Here is a 13,169-nt window from a genome sequence, read left to right as displayed (position 1 = left end):
GAGAAGGAAATATGTGTCAACGTTTCGAAACGGTTTATAATTGGATTTTAGAATTAACATTATATTTTTGTTTTTTGCAGTTTTGCAGATTTTTGCCGTTGTCATTTAGTAAATATCAAAATAATTATCTATGTAATTAAGGGCGGATCCAGTAAGTTTTCACGGAAGAGATGATATCATCAACCACAAACAAAAAAAAAACAAAACAAAAAAACAAAAAAATCAGAAATTATTTGACAAGCACAGTGGTAAATAAAGGAAGAAGAAAAAAAAGAAAAAGTAACGCCAATGTGAAAAATTATTTTGTGCGTGTGTGTTTTGTTGTGTATTCACTCGAATAAATGAGATTTATAACACAGCTCCATGCAGTTACAAACTATTTATTACGGAAGTACATGAGTAACATTTAAAACCAAAAAGTACATGTATAGAGAATTCCGGAATACTACATTCCTCCCCCTTTAAATGTGATGGACACATAGTTCATACTTCAATGATTAATAAAAAATCAAATTTTGACTAGTAGAAGGAATATCAATATTAATGGACATCTGCATATTGACTTGACGAAATACATTCATGACTAGACTTTGACTAGACTTGTGAACAATCTAAATTCATATTTTAAGAAGAATAAAAAAAAGTGAACATTTTTGCACTACTTGGTTACATGTAACATAAAAAATCACAAAACATTACAGTTTCTAATAATCAAACACTGCATGCATCTATAAAATTGTCAGTCTATCATTACTACTGGTAACGTTTTGGCAGAACATTTCGAGTGGTGCGGGTTGGATAGCGTTTTTCGGACACGGAAGTTGCTGCGGGTGCATATGTCGGTATAGGGGTCAGTTCTGGTGATTGTTTCTTGGTAGGGGTGGCGATTAACTTGTCCTTGCTCTGCTGATCACTATCATGATCGTCTGATGTTTCGGCCGCCAATGTATCATCATTCGATCGAATTGGTATTTGCGCAGAGTTGGTGAAATCTGCAGATCTTATCTGGTCTGTATGACGCCGCCATGTTGTCCCTGGTGTAATTTCCACTTTGTACGAAAGAGGTCCTGTTTTTTGAGTCTATTGTCCCTGAAACCCATTTCTCATTATTGCTGCGATAGTCACGCACAGCAACCTTGTCACCGGTATTGAACTGTCGAACGGGTTCGGACGTGCGGTAATGCATGCTCTCTTGTTTAGCTTCCACTGTGTTGCGAACATTCGGCTTCAGTAGTGTGAGTCTTGTACATAGTTCACGTCCTAAGAAAAGCTTAGCCGGCGTTTCCCCTGTTGTTGAATGCGGCGAACTTCTGTATGTGAGTAGGAAGTTGGCAAGACGCTTAGTGATGGAAGTTTCTTCCACTTTCGAAGCACGCGTTGACTGTTTCAGAGTCTGGACTAGTCTCTCTGCTAGCCCATTTGTTCTCGGATGATACGGAGCTGACGTAGTATGACGAATTCCATTGTACTTCATGAAGTCATGGAAGGTTTCTGAGACAAACTGCGGTCCGTTGTCCGAGACTAGTTGATCTGGTAGACCGTTCCTTGAAAATATCCTACGCAGTACATCCACTGTGCGGTCTGCAGTTGTTGTCGACATCTGGACAACTTCGGGCCATTTTGAGAATGCATCGACTACGACGAAAAAACGTTTCCTTGGAACGGGCCAGCGAAGTCTACGTGTATCCTTTGCCATGCACGTTGGGGCCATTCCCACGGATGAACAGGTGCTTCTGGTGGCATGGGTCGGTTCTCCTGGCAACCCTTGCAGCGTTTCACCAGTGTTTCTAAGTCTTTGTCGATACCTGGCCACCATACCAAACTTCGAGCCACAGTTATCATCTTGACAATTCCCGGGTGTCCTTCATGAAGTTCCTCTAGGACACGCGAACGAAGGTCCTGGGGAATGATAACACGAATTCCCCATAGTAAGCATCCCTGATAAATTGAGATCTCATTTCTGCGAGAAAAGTATGCTTTCAGTTCTTCACTTAGGTTATTTGCAGATGCTGGCCATCCTGAAGCTGTCATGTCATATACCACTTTCAGAGTGGTGTCTTTTACGGTTCCTCTCTGAACTTCTTTACTACTAACAGGTAGGCTTTCAAGTTGCTGAATCATATACAGTTCAGTTACATCATAAGCCTCTTCATTGGATCCTTCGCCTTCTGTTAGAACAGGAGGTCTTGATAAGGCATCAGCGTTGCTGTTTCTTTGTGTTTTTGTATCGAATATCGTATTGGAATTCTGACAGAAAAATCGCATATCTCTGTAGTCTAGCTGCTGTAGTCACAGGTAGTCCTTTCTCGGGATGAAAAATATATACTAGAGGTTGATGATCAGTCACTAAGGTGAACTTTCTCCCATACAAGTATGCGTGAAATTTCTTCACCCCCCACACTAATCCTAGCGCTTCCTTATCAATTTGTGCATACTTCCTCTCTGTTTGACTAAGTGATCTAGATGCAAAAGCAATCGGCTTTTCAGAACCATCCGGCATCACGTGAGACAGCACGGCTCCCAGTCCATAGGGAGAAGCATCTGTTGCCAGTGTTACCGGCTTCTGGGGATCATAGTGCACGCGCACTTGGTTTGACGTCACAAGTTCCTTGATGCTCTGCATGATTTTGACCATACAAATTTGGAATTATCCTTCAGAAGGTCATATAAGGGCGCTGAGTGAGTTGACAAGTTCTCCATGAATCATCCATAGTAGTTTACGAGTCCTAAGAAAGCTCTGAGTTCAGACACATTCTTTGGTTCTGGAGCATTTAGCACAGCTTCGATTTTCTTTGATGTTTTGTGGAGTCCTTCTGCATCTATCACATGGCCACAAAATTCAATTTTGTCTTTTAGGAACTCACTCTTGTCAACATTTGCTTTTAACCCGCAACGGTCAAGTCGCTTCAAGACTTGTTCTAAGTTTTTCAGGTGTTCTTCAGGTGTTCTCCCAGTAATGATCATATCATCCATGTTGCAGTGTACTCCCTTAATTCCTTGAAGAACTTTGTCCATGGCTCTCTGCCATATCGCTGGTGCCGAGGCTATTCCGAACACAAGCCTGTTGTACTGAAATAGACCACGGTGAGTATTTATCGTGAGATAATGTCTGTCCTCTTCTCTCACTATCATTTGATGATAAGCATTCTTCAAGTCCAGTTTTGTAAACTGTCGACCTCCCGCCAGACTTGCAAATATGTCTTCGATCTTGGGTAGAGGATACTGGTCTATGTCCAAGACGGGATTCACTGTGACTTTGAAGTCACCACAAATTCTCACAGTTCCATCCTTTTTTTGGTATTGAAACAATGGGAGTAGCCCATTCACTGTGTTCTACCTTACTGAGAATTCCAGTCTTGATAAGACGGTCCAGTTCCTGATCAACTTTGGAGTGCAACGAATACGGTACCACAGGAGCTTTGCAAAACTTGGGCTTCGCCGACTTCTCTACTTTTATTCTGGCTGATATGTCCCTTAGCCTGCCCAGGTCATCAGTGAACACGTTTTTGTACTTCTCAATCACTTCGCTTACGCCTTGTTTTCTAGTTTCTAATGTCTTGATTTCTGCCCAGTTTAGTCTGAGGTTCTTTACCACTCTCGACCAAATAAAGGTGGTCCCCCTTTGTCGACCACATACAAGTTTAACTGCTGTTGCTGATCATCCATCTCTACGTTGACTACACACACACCTAGTGGGGTGATATTTTCTCCTGAGTATGTTCTTAGGTTTATGTCGGTGTCTATCAACCTTACACTGGAAAAAATTTTGCTGATAAGTTTTTCGGTTGATTACTGAAATCGCTGATCCGTGTCCAGTTCCATGGGAAATTCTTGACCATTCACGTGGGGCTTTATCCATATTGCATCCTTTAGTCCTCCCATAGCATAGCATAGTGAAAACATTGGTTCGAAATCATCCGATACTTCCACTTCATAAACATGTTTACTGTTTGTATGTAGTGGTTTCATGGTGGCTGGTTTGGAACGGCATGTTCGTTGTATATGCCCCTTTTTCCCACACCGTCGACATGTTTCATGGATAAATTTGCAGTCATCTGAGGTATGGTTTCCGTTACATCTGTAGCACCTCTGGGCTACCGTAGTTTGTTTTTGTTGAATTCTTTTCTTACCCTGGGGTACACTTAGTTTGTTGACACCGGACGTGATGGAAAGGTGTTTCCTTTGAATCTCCAGGGCGTCATTAGTCGCCTTCTCCATCGGAATGGCTATCTCGAGCGCAGTTTGGTAAGTGAGGTTTTTCTCCGAGAGAAGTTTCTTTTGAATATGTTCATTTTTCAATCCACAAACAAATCTGTCCCGTAGTGTGTCATTAAGGACGTCTTAAAATTCACAGAATTCACTCAGTTTACGAAGAGCTGCAATGTACTCACGGACGCTCTCACCCTCCTGCTGGTCCCGCTTGTGAAATCTAAACCTTTCTACTATAACCAACGGTTTTGGAGAATAGTGGTCCTTCAGTGCTTTCGTAAGTTGCTTGTACGTCCTAGCCTTGGGTAATTCAGGCGCTGTTAAGTCTCTTAACAATGCGTATGTTTTGGGGCCCACGAGGCTCAGTAGCGCGGGAACTTTTTTGTTGTCGTCCACTGCGTTTGCTGTGAAGTAATTGTCCAGCCTTTCTTCGTAGGTTGTCCATGTTTCGATTGCCGGATCGAACACATCGACTCTTCCTATACGTCCAGTGGCCATCCTCGTCGCCAGATATGTTGTGTATTCACTCGAATAAATGAGATTTATAACACAGCTCCATGCGGTTACAAACTATTTATTACGGAAGTACATGAGTAACATTTAAAACCAAAAATTACAAGTATACAGAATTCCGGAATACTACATGTTTGAGTAGAAGGGGGTGCTAGGACACTTTTTACTGATCAGTTACAACCCGCTTTTTTTCTCCACATAATTTTAAAAAGAGATTTTTTTCCCGGGATGGGGTTCTGAAAACCGCGGGGGTCCGCCCCTCCATTCCCACTGCATCCGCTTCTGGAAAAGCTACTTATTTTAAAAAAATATATACATTTTATTTGTTAAAATAAGAATAATGATATAAGTTATAAACATTGTGAGAGAATGAATACGATCTTTATTGGGGTAAATTCGTCAGCTTTACTGACAAAAATTTAAAAATAAACTAAGTTTAAAGCAGACATTGATTTGATTGATAATGCCGGAAATACATTCAAAATTTTTAAATTGAATAATACAAATTTTAGGACCTACGCAGCACAGTTAAGGCTACAAAAAGGGGACGGAGCCTAACTTGTACGGGAAATATTAACTATGACATCATACAAAACCAACAATTCTTAACAATACTATAAAATGAAATGATTTGCTATTTTAAACTATAGGAGACCATCAAACTACATCAAAACGTACTTGTCTTTAGTTAAATCCCACATAGCAAGGTATAAACAAGTCACTGATCGTGATGCACGTGTCGATGTGACGTCATTTCGTAAAACTTGACGCAGTTTGTATGCAGTGAGAGGCGGATCAAGTAATATTTTCACAACGAAAAATGTATTCTATAATTAAATAAAATTTTATCTGAAGATATTTAAGAGGCCATTAACTTGGATGCAATGTCTTCTTTATGATTTTATTCGTATATATTCCGTACATCTCCTATATAATTGATACTGCCGTATATTTGTATGCAAGTACATCGGAGGGTAATGTAAGGGTCATGATAAATCGATCTACTGCAAGGACATACACTCAATGGATCACAGTACGCTTTTACATATAAACTCTACAAGTATAAAGGTATCCGAAAAGTGCTGCGATCCTGGTGAAATCTTGAAGGTTAATTAATTATATCTATATTTAATGCCGTTGACCAGCAAAAAAATACATCATGCAGTCATACATGTATAAATATGATTTTAACAATGAAATAGCAGAATCTATAGAGGATCGCAGCACTTTTCAGAAACTACAATGCCTGTTGAAAAAATTTCTACACTAAATTTAGTATTTTAACTTGATTATGCCCTTGCACTAGTGAAATTTATAGGTGACCTCGATACTGCAAGTATATGCGCTGTATCACGTGACTGCCGCATCACGTGACAAGTTTAAATAATATATCTTTTCGTCCTCAATATGTAATTATTAACCATAATTACATTTGTCCAATATAAGTAAAGTACTGAAAAGAATCGCCATTCTGATTAAGAATATATTTTTAATTATAAAAAGTGCTGATATTTCCATTGCGCACCTTAACTACTGCGTAGAAAATATCAACACAGAATATTTCCCCACAAGAAATCGCATTAATCAGAACAAAGATACGTGTTCTATCAATGATACCAGCGATGAAGGCAAATCAGATGACAATTCAGCAAATTTAGAGGCACGGATCCACATGTACGTCGAAGAGCAGATGAACGAAAATCTTTCTGATAATAGTGACGATGAAGACGATATCAACGTTTTGTATTATCCATGCACTGAGGATGCAAAATTGCGCACTTTGATTGAAAAGGGATGTGGATATGCGAAAAACTGTATTTCTACATTTAGTTTTTCGGATATCAGAGAACATGTTATTTCCTTATCCGAGATGACAAAAAACGAGAGATTTTTACATCATGGCGAAATTAAAGGTAAAGGCTAGGCGCAGACAGTCAAAAGATGAAGGTGCAACTAGAAAACGTCTTGGATACCTCTATGAATTTAAAGATGTTGAAGTTTGCCGACAAACATTTCTGATTACCCACAACATTGGCAAATTTACATTAGAATCTCCATTTCGTCATCTTACAACAGATGGGTTGGTTTCGCGAACTCATGGAAATAAACATAAGCGGCCGAGAAATGCATACAGTTTTGATGTCTTTACAGGAGTAGGACGTACAACCTTTAAAGGAGTCTGACAGAGTTGCTGTCCCTATATAAAATTTATGCCCCCCCAGACTGACGTGTGTCCTGTCTGTGAACAGCACAAGATGACATTCAATCGGCGATGACGGAAAACGAAAAGTTAGCGGCGCTCGACCAATATAGTATACACTTGCATGAAGTTAAAGCAGAACGACAGGTACTACAGTTCCACGTTATTAACCTTCATTTAATTACTGATGAAAATATTCCAATATATACTGTACGATTTACAAGTACATTGTATATTTTAAAGGTTGATATTCCGATATAAGCTGCATTAGAAAAAAAATATGTTTTCTCTTTCCATTAGACGATTTCAAATCTTTAAAAAATATACATGTATATTCTTTTTAAATGACAGTTGTATAACCAGTGTGTTACAAATGCAAGAGATGAGATAGCTGAGCACCCGTACCGGTAAATCCAGCCCCAGGAATGTCGGTGGACCTACAACATGTTCATTATACATTCGACTACTCTCAAGCTGTATCTATCCCGCATCACGTATGCCAAGTCGGACCTTTATACTTCGCTACTCCTAGAAAGGTCCAGCTGTTTGGAATTGCTATGGAAGGTTAGTTTCTGTATTTAATATATTTAAAATTGTTATATATTCGATACTGTCTTTGTAAGAACATACACTCCCCCCCCCCCCAAGAGAAAAAAAATCAGAAGGGGATTTTAGCAATAATGATTGCATTTTACAAAGGTATAAGGAAGCAGTTTAACTTTCTTAAAGACGAGAATTCAACACCAGGGGAAAACGGAACAAAGGTAAAGGGCGCAATTGGCGTGATTTCAATGCTTTACTACTGTTTTGAGAATTTTGGACTGGGTGAAAAAGAATGTCGCTTACACTGTGATAATGCTTCAGGTCAGAATTAAATTAGAAAGATTTTAATTTAAAAAATACTATGGAATCATTTGAATTCGTTGGGGGCAATGTTCAGGGACAATCCAAATCTAATTGGTTTGTGGGGTTGTAATCTTGTAACTCGTACTTTAAAAGAAGGAGCGATACGTTGACAAAGGGGACTATAATTAGTGGAGAAGGGTTGACCCACGACTGTTGAAATCCATGAACCAACGAACAATGATGATTCCGCAATATGAACAAAATATTACCCTTGCATATTATTTTTTGAAGTGCATATATTTCTCTTTTAAGGGGAAAGCAAAAACAAATTCATGCTTGCATATTTAATGTGGAGAATGCTGACTGGCAAGCATTCCAAAATAAATTTGCATATGCAAGTTCCCTATCATGGCAAAAGCCTGGTAGATGCTGGTTTTGCCTACATCAAAAAATCATACAGAAGGGCTGAGGTCGACTCTTTGGAGCAATTAGCATCCGTGGTTAGGAAAATCGCGAGATCCAATGAAGTCATTGTATTTGGTGGGGCTGGCGGAGAATGGCTCGATTGGAAGACACTTCATTCCTTTCAAGGGCATCAGAAAATATAGACGCTTTGTCTTCCAAGCAGATAAACCAGGTATAATTGGCAAAAATATTTGATTTATTTCCACTTACATGTTGGGAATGTTTATACGTTCCTGTATTATCGATATGCTAAATTAAAGCTGACATGAACTCTTGAAAATGTGATATTTTCATCCTTGTACGACTTATTTCATTCCCGCACTCCCTTTTCCGCCATATTTCTTTCAGATTCGCTCAGTTATTTTACCGGCTATATAAATCCTGATGCCTTTTTTTACACTTGAGTGATTTTCTAGCCTGGCTGTCGGCATGTACACATCTCCGATAGCAAAGGTTTGGAACACGTCATGAACTGACCGAGAACGTAGGCCTGTATCTCCGATAAAGCAGTTTTGGAACATGCAATAAATCTAACAATCCTACCAAAACTAGGAATTTTACTGAAAACTGGAAAGATATATAAATTTTGAATAATTTTGATGCAATGCATAAAAATCAAAACGGTAAATGCATGTTTGATATACATTACATATATATTTGAACAATAAAGAAGCGACCACATGTATTTTTTTCCAACAAAAACCCCACTGTACTGTTGAGCTTTATGCATGCTTCACGGTATAAACACATACTATGCAACTTACGCATTGAAGTAATACATGCATGCCGAGAAAACGCGTTGAACGCTTTATACTCATCTGCCTGAAATACAGAGCTCGCTACAAGGATGTGCACATGTCGAAAGAATTACTTCTTATTTTCCTTTTATTGAAATATGCATCACAGAAGAAATAACTCCATTTATAACTCAACGGTAAACAAATTGTCACTAGCACTTGAACACACGTGGTCCCTGCCGATCAGCATTTTTGGTCAGGGAAAATATCGAAGGTGGAAATGACACTGGTATTTGCCTGATTAGACAATATAGTCACGCAAATAAAACGTTTCAGAAATCGAAGTAACTGTTGTCAGTACATGTAGTAAATATGTTCATGAATGTGGCTTTATTACAACAAAATTATTACATAAACATGCATTCTTGTTACGGATCTTACATCTTTTAAAGAAAATGAAAGGGGGGGGGGGATATGTAGAATACATTTTTCAATATATTTTAAACAAACGTCGAAAAAGGTAGGATTTTCCTTGATCAAATATATTTAAATACTTGCAATGAACAGGCCTCAACTATTTTAGATATAAAACTGATATATCTTAAATTAACACACACTGAATAATTTGTTTCTGTAGAGAATTTCAAATCAGGGCCCTTTTAGGCGTCACGAATTACAAGCACGATTGATACAATTACCAACAAGCACAGACATAATTATGTGTATATAAAATAATCTACAGTACATATTTTTGTATATATTGAAGTTGAGTAAGTATTACACTATTAGTATATGTCAAAGTAATATTGATAATTGAAATAGTTCTACCGTGTACCCAAATGTGATGTGGTGTGATTCAACAATCTTCGAGCGCATTGCCAAAGATATCACGAGGCGATGCAAAAGTACTAATTATTACATTACGTAAGTTTTTTTTTTAACACCTACACATATTTACACGTTTTAGATATTTAAAGAAATTTTGTGATGTGACTGAATGATTAAAATATGGTTGCGTGCATGTGTATTATTTCTTTAAATATTATATAAGTAATAGTCAAAGTTTATAGGAACGGAAAACAATGTGCCCCTGACAGTGCCCCCCCCCCCCCCCATACACACACAGTATTTTTTTTTATTTTGATATTTTCTTTCTTGTCTAAAAAAATTTCTGGTAGGAACCCTCTGTGCTCTTCGGAGGTATAAAGAAACAAAAAACTGAATTTGTTTCCTCTGGAAAGTACACGAGAAGGGTCCACATGTTTCCATTCCCGTGAAATATATTTTTCACAATTGTTTTGTTCCCTTTTCGTTTGGGTATGTAGGGTTTTTAAGGTCTTCCGTCTTCACGGAAGACCTTATAGTGATTCTACTGTTTCTTCTTCTTATTATTATTAAGGTCTTCCATCTTCACGGAAGACCTTATAGTGATTCTACTGTTTCTTATTATTATTAAGGTCTTCCGTCTTCACGGAAGACCTTATAGTGATTCTACTGTTTCTTATTATTAGGGTCTTCCGTCTTCAGCGGAAGAACCTTCTATTATTCTTCGGTTTCTTTTTTACCTTTATTATTATTATTATTATTATTTTTATTCTTTTTTCTTCTTACAAAATTTGTGCAGACGATTTCTCGGAGATGGCTCGTTCGATTTTATTCAAATTTTCACGGTAGATGCGTTGACATCTGAAATTAATTCCGGCAAGTCTGTATAGGGATATCTACTTCCGGTCGAAAGTTATCGCCCTTTTATCCAAATTTAGAGGACCTCCTTGTCTGCGATGGAACTCAAAAACGGCTTAAGATAGAGCGTTGAAATTTTCAGTGATGATAGAGGACATGTTGCCATTTTGCACCTGGGTTTAGATATTTTCCGGAAGTGCCTAGTATGGAAGCTCGGTAGGGGTCGAAATTTAGGACACGAATTATAAGTGAATTTTTGAGACATTTTGTATCATATCTTTTAAAGTATAATTATTTTGTAATAACATACTGAACAATATTTGTGCAGAATGACAAGATCTTTAATATGATATCAAGAAAAAAGGGCTGACCTATCATATTAGGGGCCGAGAGGGGCCAAAAGTATTAAATCAATAACTCTTTAACGATCAATATTTTAGTATACATTACTGAAGCAAAAATGTTTATCTTAACAATTAACAACTATATATTATAATATTTATGTCATATGTTACATAATTAGGGGCCTCAAGGGACCAGAATGCTAAATCTTTGACGGTCTATATCTTGAAAGTGAGAAATATTTTGATAAGCAACATTGAATAAAAGATGTTCAAAATAATGTTCTAAACAATATTTAACCTTTCAATTTTTGCTAAACTTCCCCATTAAGGAGTTGAAGGGCCGGCCCCTAAATATATCTTTTGCATATAGCTCGGAAACGAAAAAGAATTTTTGAATAGTTGTTGAACAAAAAGTGTTCAAAATCATGAGTGCTTTAAAGTGATATGAAGAAAAAGGGGCTGGCCCCTCAAAATAGGGGCTGAGAGGGGCCGAAAGTCTTTGAAAAATAACTCTTTAACGATCAATATTTTGTAATGCATTACTGAAGCAAAAATGTTTATCTCAACAAATTACAACTATATATTATGATATTCCAATCACATGTTACATAATTAGGGGCCATAAGGGGCCAGAATGCTAAATCTCTGACGCTTTATATCTCAAAAGTGGGAAATATTTTGATAAGCAATATTGAACAAAAGATGTTCAAAATAATGTTCTAAACAATATGCAACCTTTCATTTTTTGTTAAACGTCCCCATTAAGGAGTTGAAGGGCCGGCCCCTAAATACTTCCTTTGCAAATATCTCAGAAACAAAAAAGAATTTCTGAGTAGTTGTTGAACAAAAAGTGTTCAAAATCATGAGAGCTTTAAAGTGATATGAAGAAAAAGGGGCTGGCCCCTCAAAATAGGGGCTGAGAGGGGCCGAAAGTCTTTGAACAATAACTCTTTAACGATCAATATTTTGTAATGTATTACTGAAGCAAAAATGTTCATCTCAACAATTCACAACTATATTTTATGATATTCACATCATATTTACATAATTAGGGGCCATAAGGGGCCAGAATGCTAAATCTTTGACGCTTTATATTTAAAAAGTGGGAAATATTTTGATAAGCAATATTGAACAAAAGTTATTCAAAATAATGTTCTAAGCAATATGCAACCTTTTGATTTTTTCTAAACATCCCCATTAAGGAGTTGAAGGGCCGGCCCCTAAATATATCCTTCGGATATATCTCGGAAACGAAAAAGAATTTTTGAATAATTCTTGAACAAAAAGTGTTCAAAATCATGAGAGCTTTAAGGTGATATCAAGGAAAAGGGTCTGACCCATTAAATAAGGGGCTGAGAGTATACAATCAATAACTCTTTAATGATCAATATTTTGTAATATATTACTGAAGCAAAATAGTACTTCTTCACACACTTTATCTAAATAACATGATGTTGATATCATATATTACGCAGTAAGGGGTCTTAAGGGGGCCAGATTGCATAATCTATGGCGCAATATATCTCGAAAATGAAGAATATTTTGATAAACAGTATTAAAGAAAAGACGATCAAAATAATATTCTGAACAATATGCACTCTTTCAATTTTTGCTAGACGTCCCAACTTAGGACTTGAAGGGCCGGCCTTTAATATTTCTTTTGCATATACCCCGAAAACAAAAAAAGAATTTCTGAATAGTTGTTGAACAAAAAGTGTTCAAAATCATGAGAGCTTTAAAATGATATCAAGAAAAAGGGGCTGACCTCTCACATTAGAGGCCAAGAAGGGGCGAAAGTCTTTAATCTATATTCCTTTAATGATCAATATTTTTTAAAACATTATTAAAGGAAAATTGTTCGTCTTAACAATTTATTTATATCATTATATTTGAACGAAAATCTCAGTCAAATTCTTATCTCATCTCATCAAAAATCGGACGGAAGACCCACTCGTTGCTCGCAACGAGATCTCATCTAGTTATTATTATTATTCTTGTTATTATTTTTTTGACTTTCTAATTTTGTGCACGCGATTTCTCAGAGACTATTGGGTTGATTGGGATGAAATTTGCAGGGAAAACGTGTCATAGGCTGAAGTTATTTTATCCGGGAGCAAATTTCAAAAATCACACCCGGTGCCAAGTTATGGACCATTTCCTGATTTTAAAATG

General features: G+C 37.2%; 3 protein-coding genes across 3 annotated transcripts; 1 reads left to right on the top strand and 2 right to left on the bottom strand.

Moving 5' to 3' along the window:
• Positions 1-952: 952 nt before the first annotated feature.
• On the bottom strand, positions 953-1,600 carry LOC133180369 (uncharacterized protein K02A2.6-like). Its single transcript, XM_061314912.1, has one exon. The coding sequence runs from the start codon at positions 1,598-1,600 to the stop codon at positions 953-955; it is 648 nt and encodes a 215-aa protein (XP_061170896.1).
• Positions 1,601-1,635: 35 nt separating this feature from the next.
• Positions 1,636-3,666, bottom strand: LOC133180368 (uncharacterized protein K02A2.6-like). Its single transcript, XM_061314910.1, has 5 exons — positions 3,593-3,666; positions 3,343-3,479; positions 2,722-3,254; positions 2,393-2,617; positions 1,636-2,247 (listed from the first exon to the last, which is right to left on the bottom strand). Exons 1-5 carry the CDS (start codon positions 3,664-3,666, stop codon positions 1,636-1,638), a joined length of 1,581 nt encoding a protein of 526 aa, XP_061170894.1.
• Positions 3,667-7,332: 3,666 nt separating this feature from the next.
• Positions 7,333-8,376, top strand: LOC133180367 (uncharacterized). The gene is made up of 3 exons (XM_061314909.1): positions 7,333-7,486; positions 7,622-7,786; positions 8,081-8,376. Exons 1-3 carry the CDS (start codon positions 7,348-7,350, stop codon positions 8,374-8,376), a joined length of 600 nt encoding a protein of 199 aa, XP_061170893.1. The 5' UTR covers positions 7,333-7,347.
• Positions 8,377-13,169: the final 4,793 nt, after the last annotated feature.

Source organism: Saccostrea echinata, unplaced genomic scaffold, assembly GCF_033153115.1.
Source record: "Saccostrea echinata isolate AGI-Se365-2 ecotype Australia unplaced genomic scaffold, CSIRO_AGI_Sech_v1 ptg000006l, whole genome shotgun sequence".
Lineage (NCBI taxonomy): Eukaryota > Metazoa > Mollusca > Bivalvia > Ostreida > Ostreidae > Saccostrea > Saccostrea echinata.
Note: the sequence above shows the minus strand (reverse complement) of the source record. Positions and strands in the feature narration are given on the sequence as shown.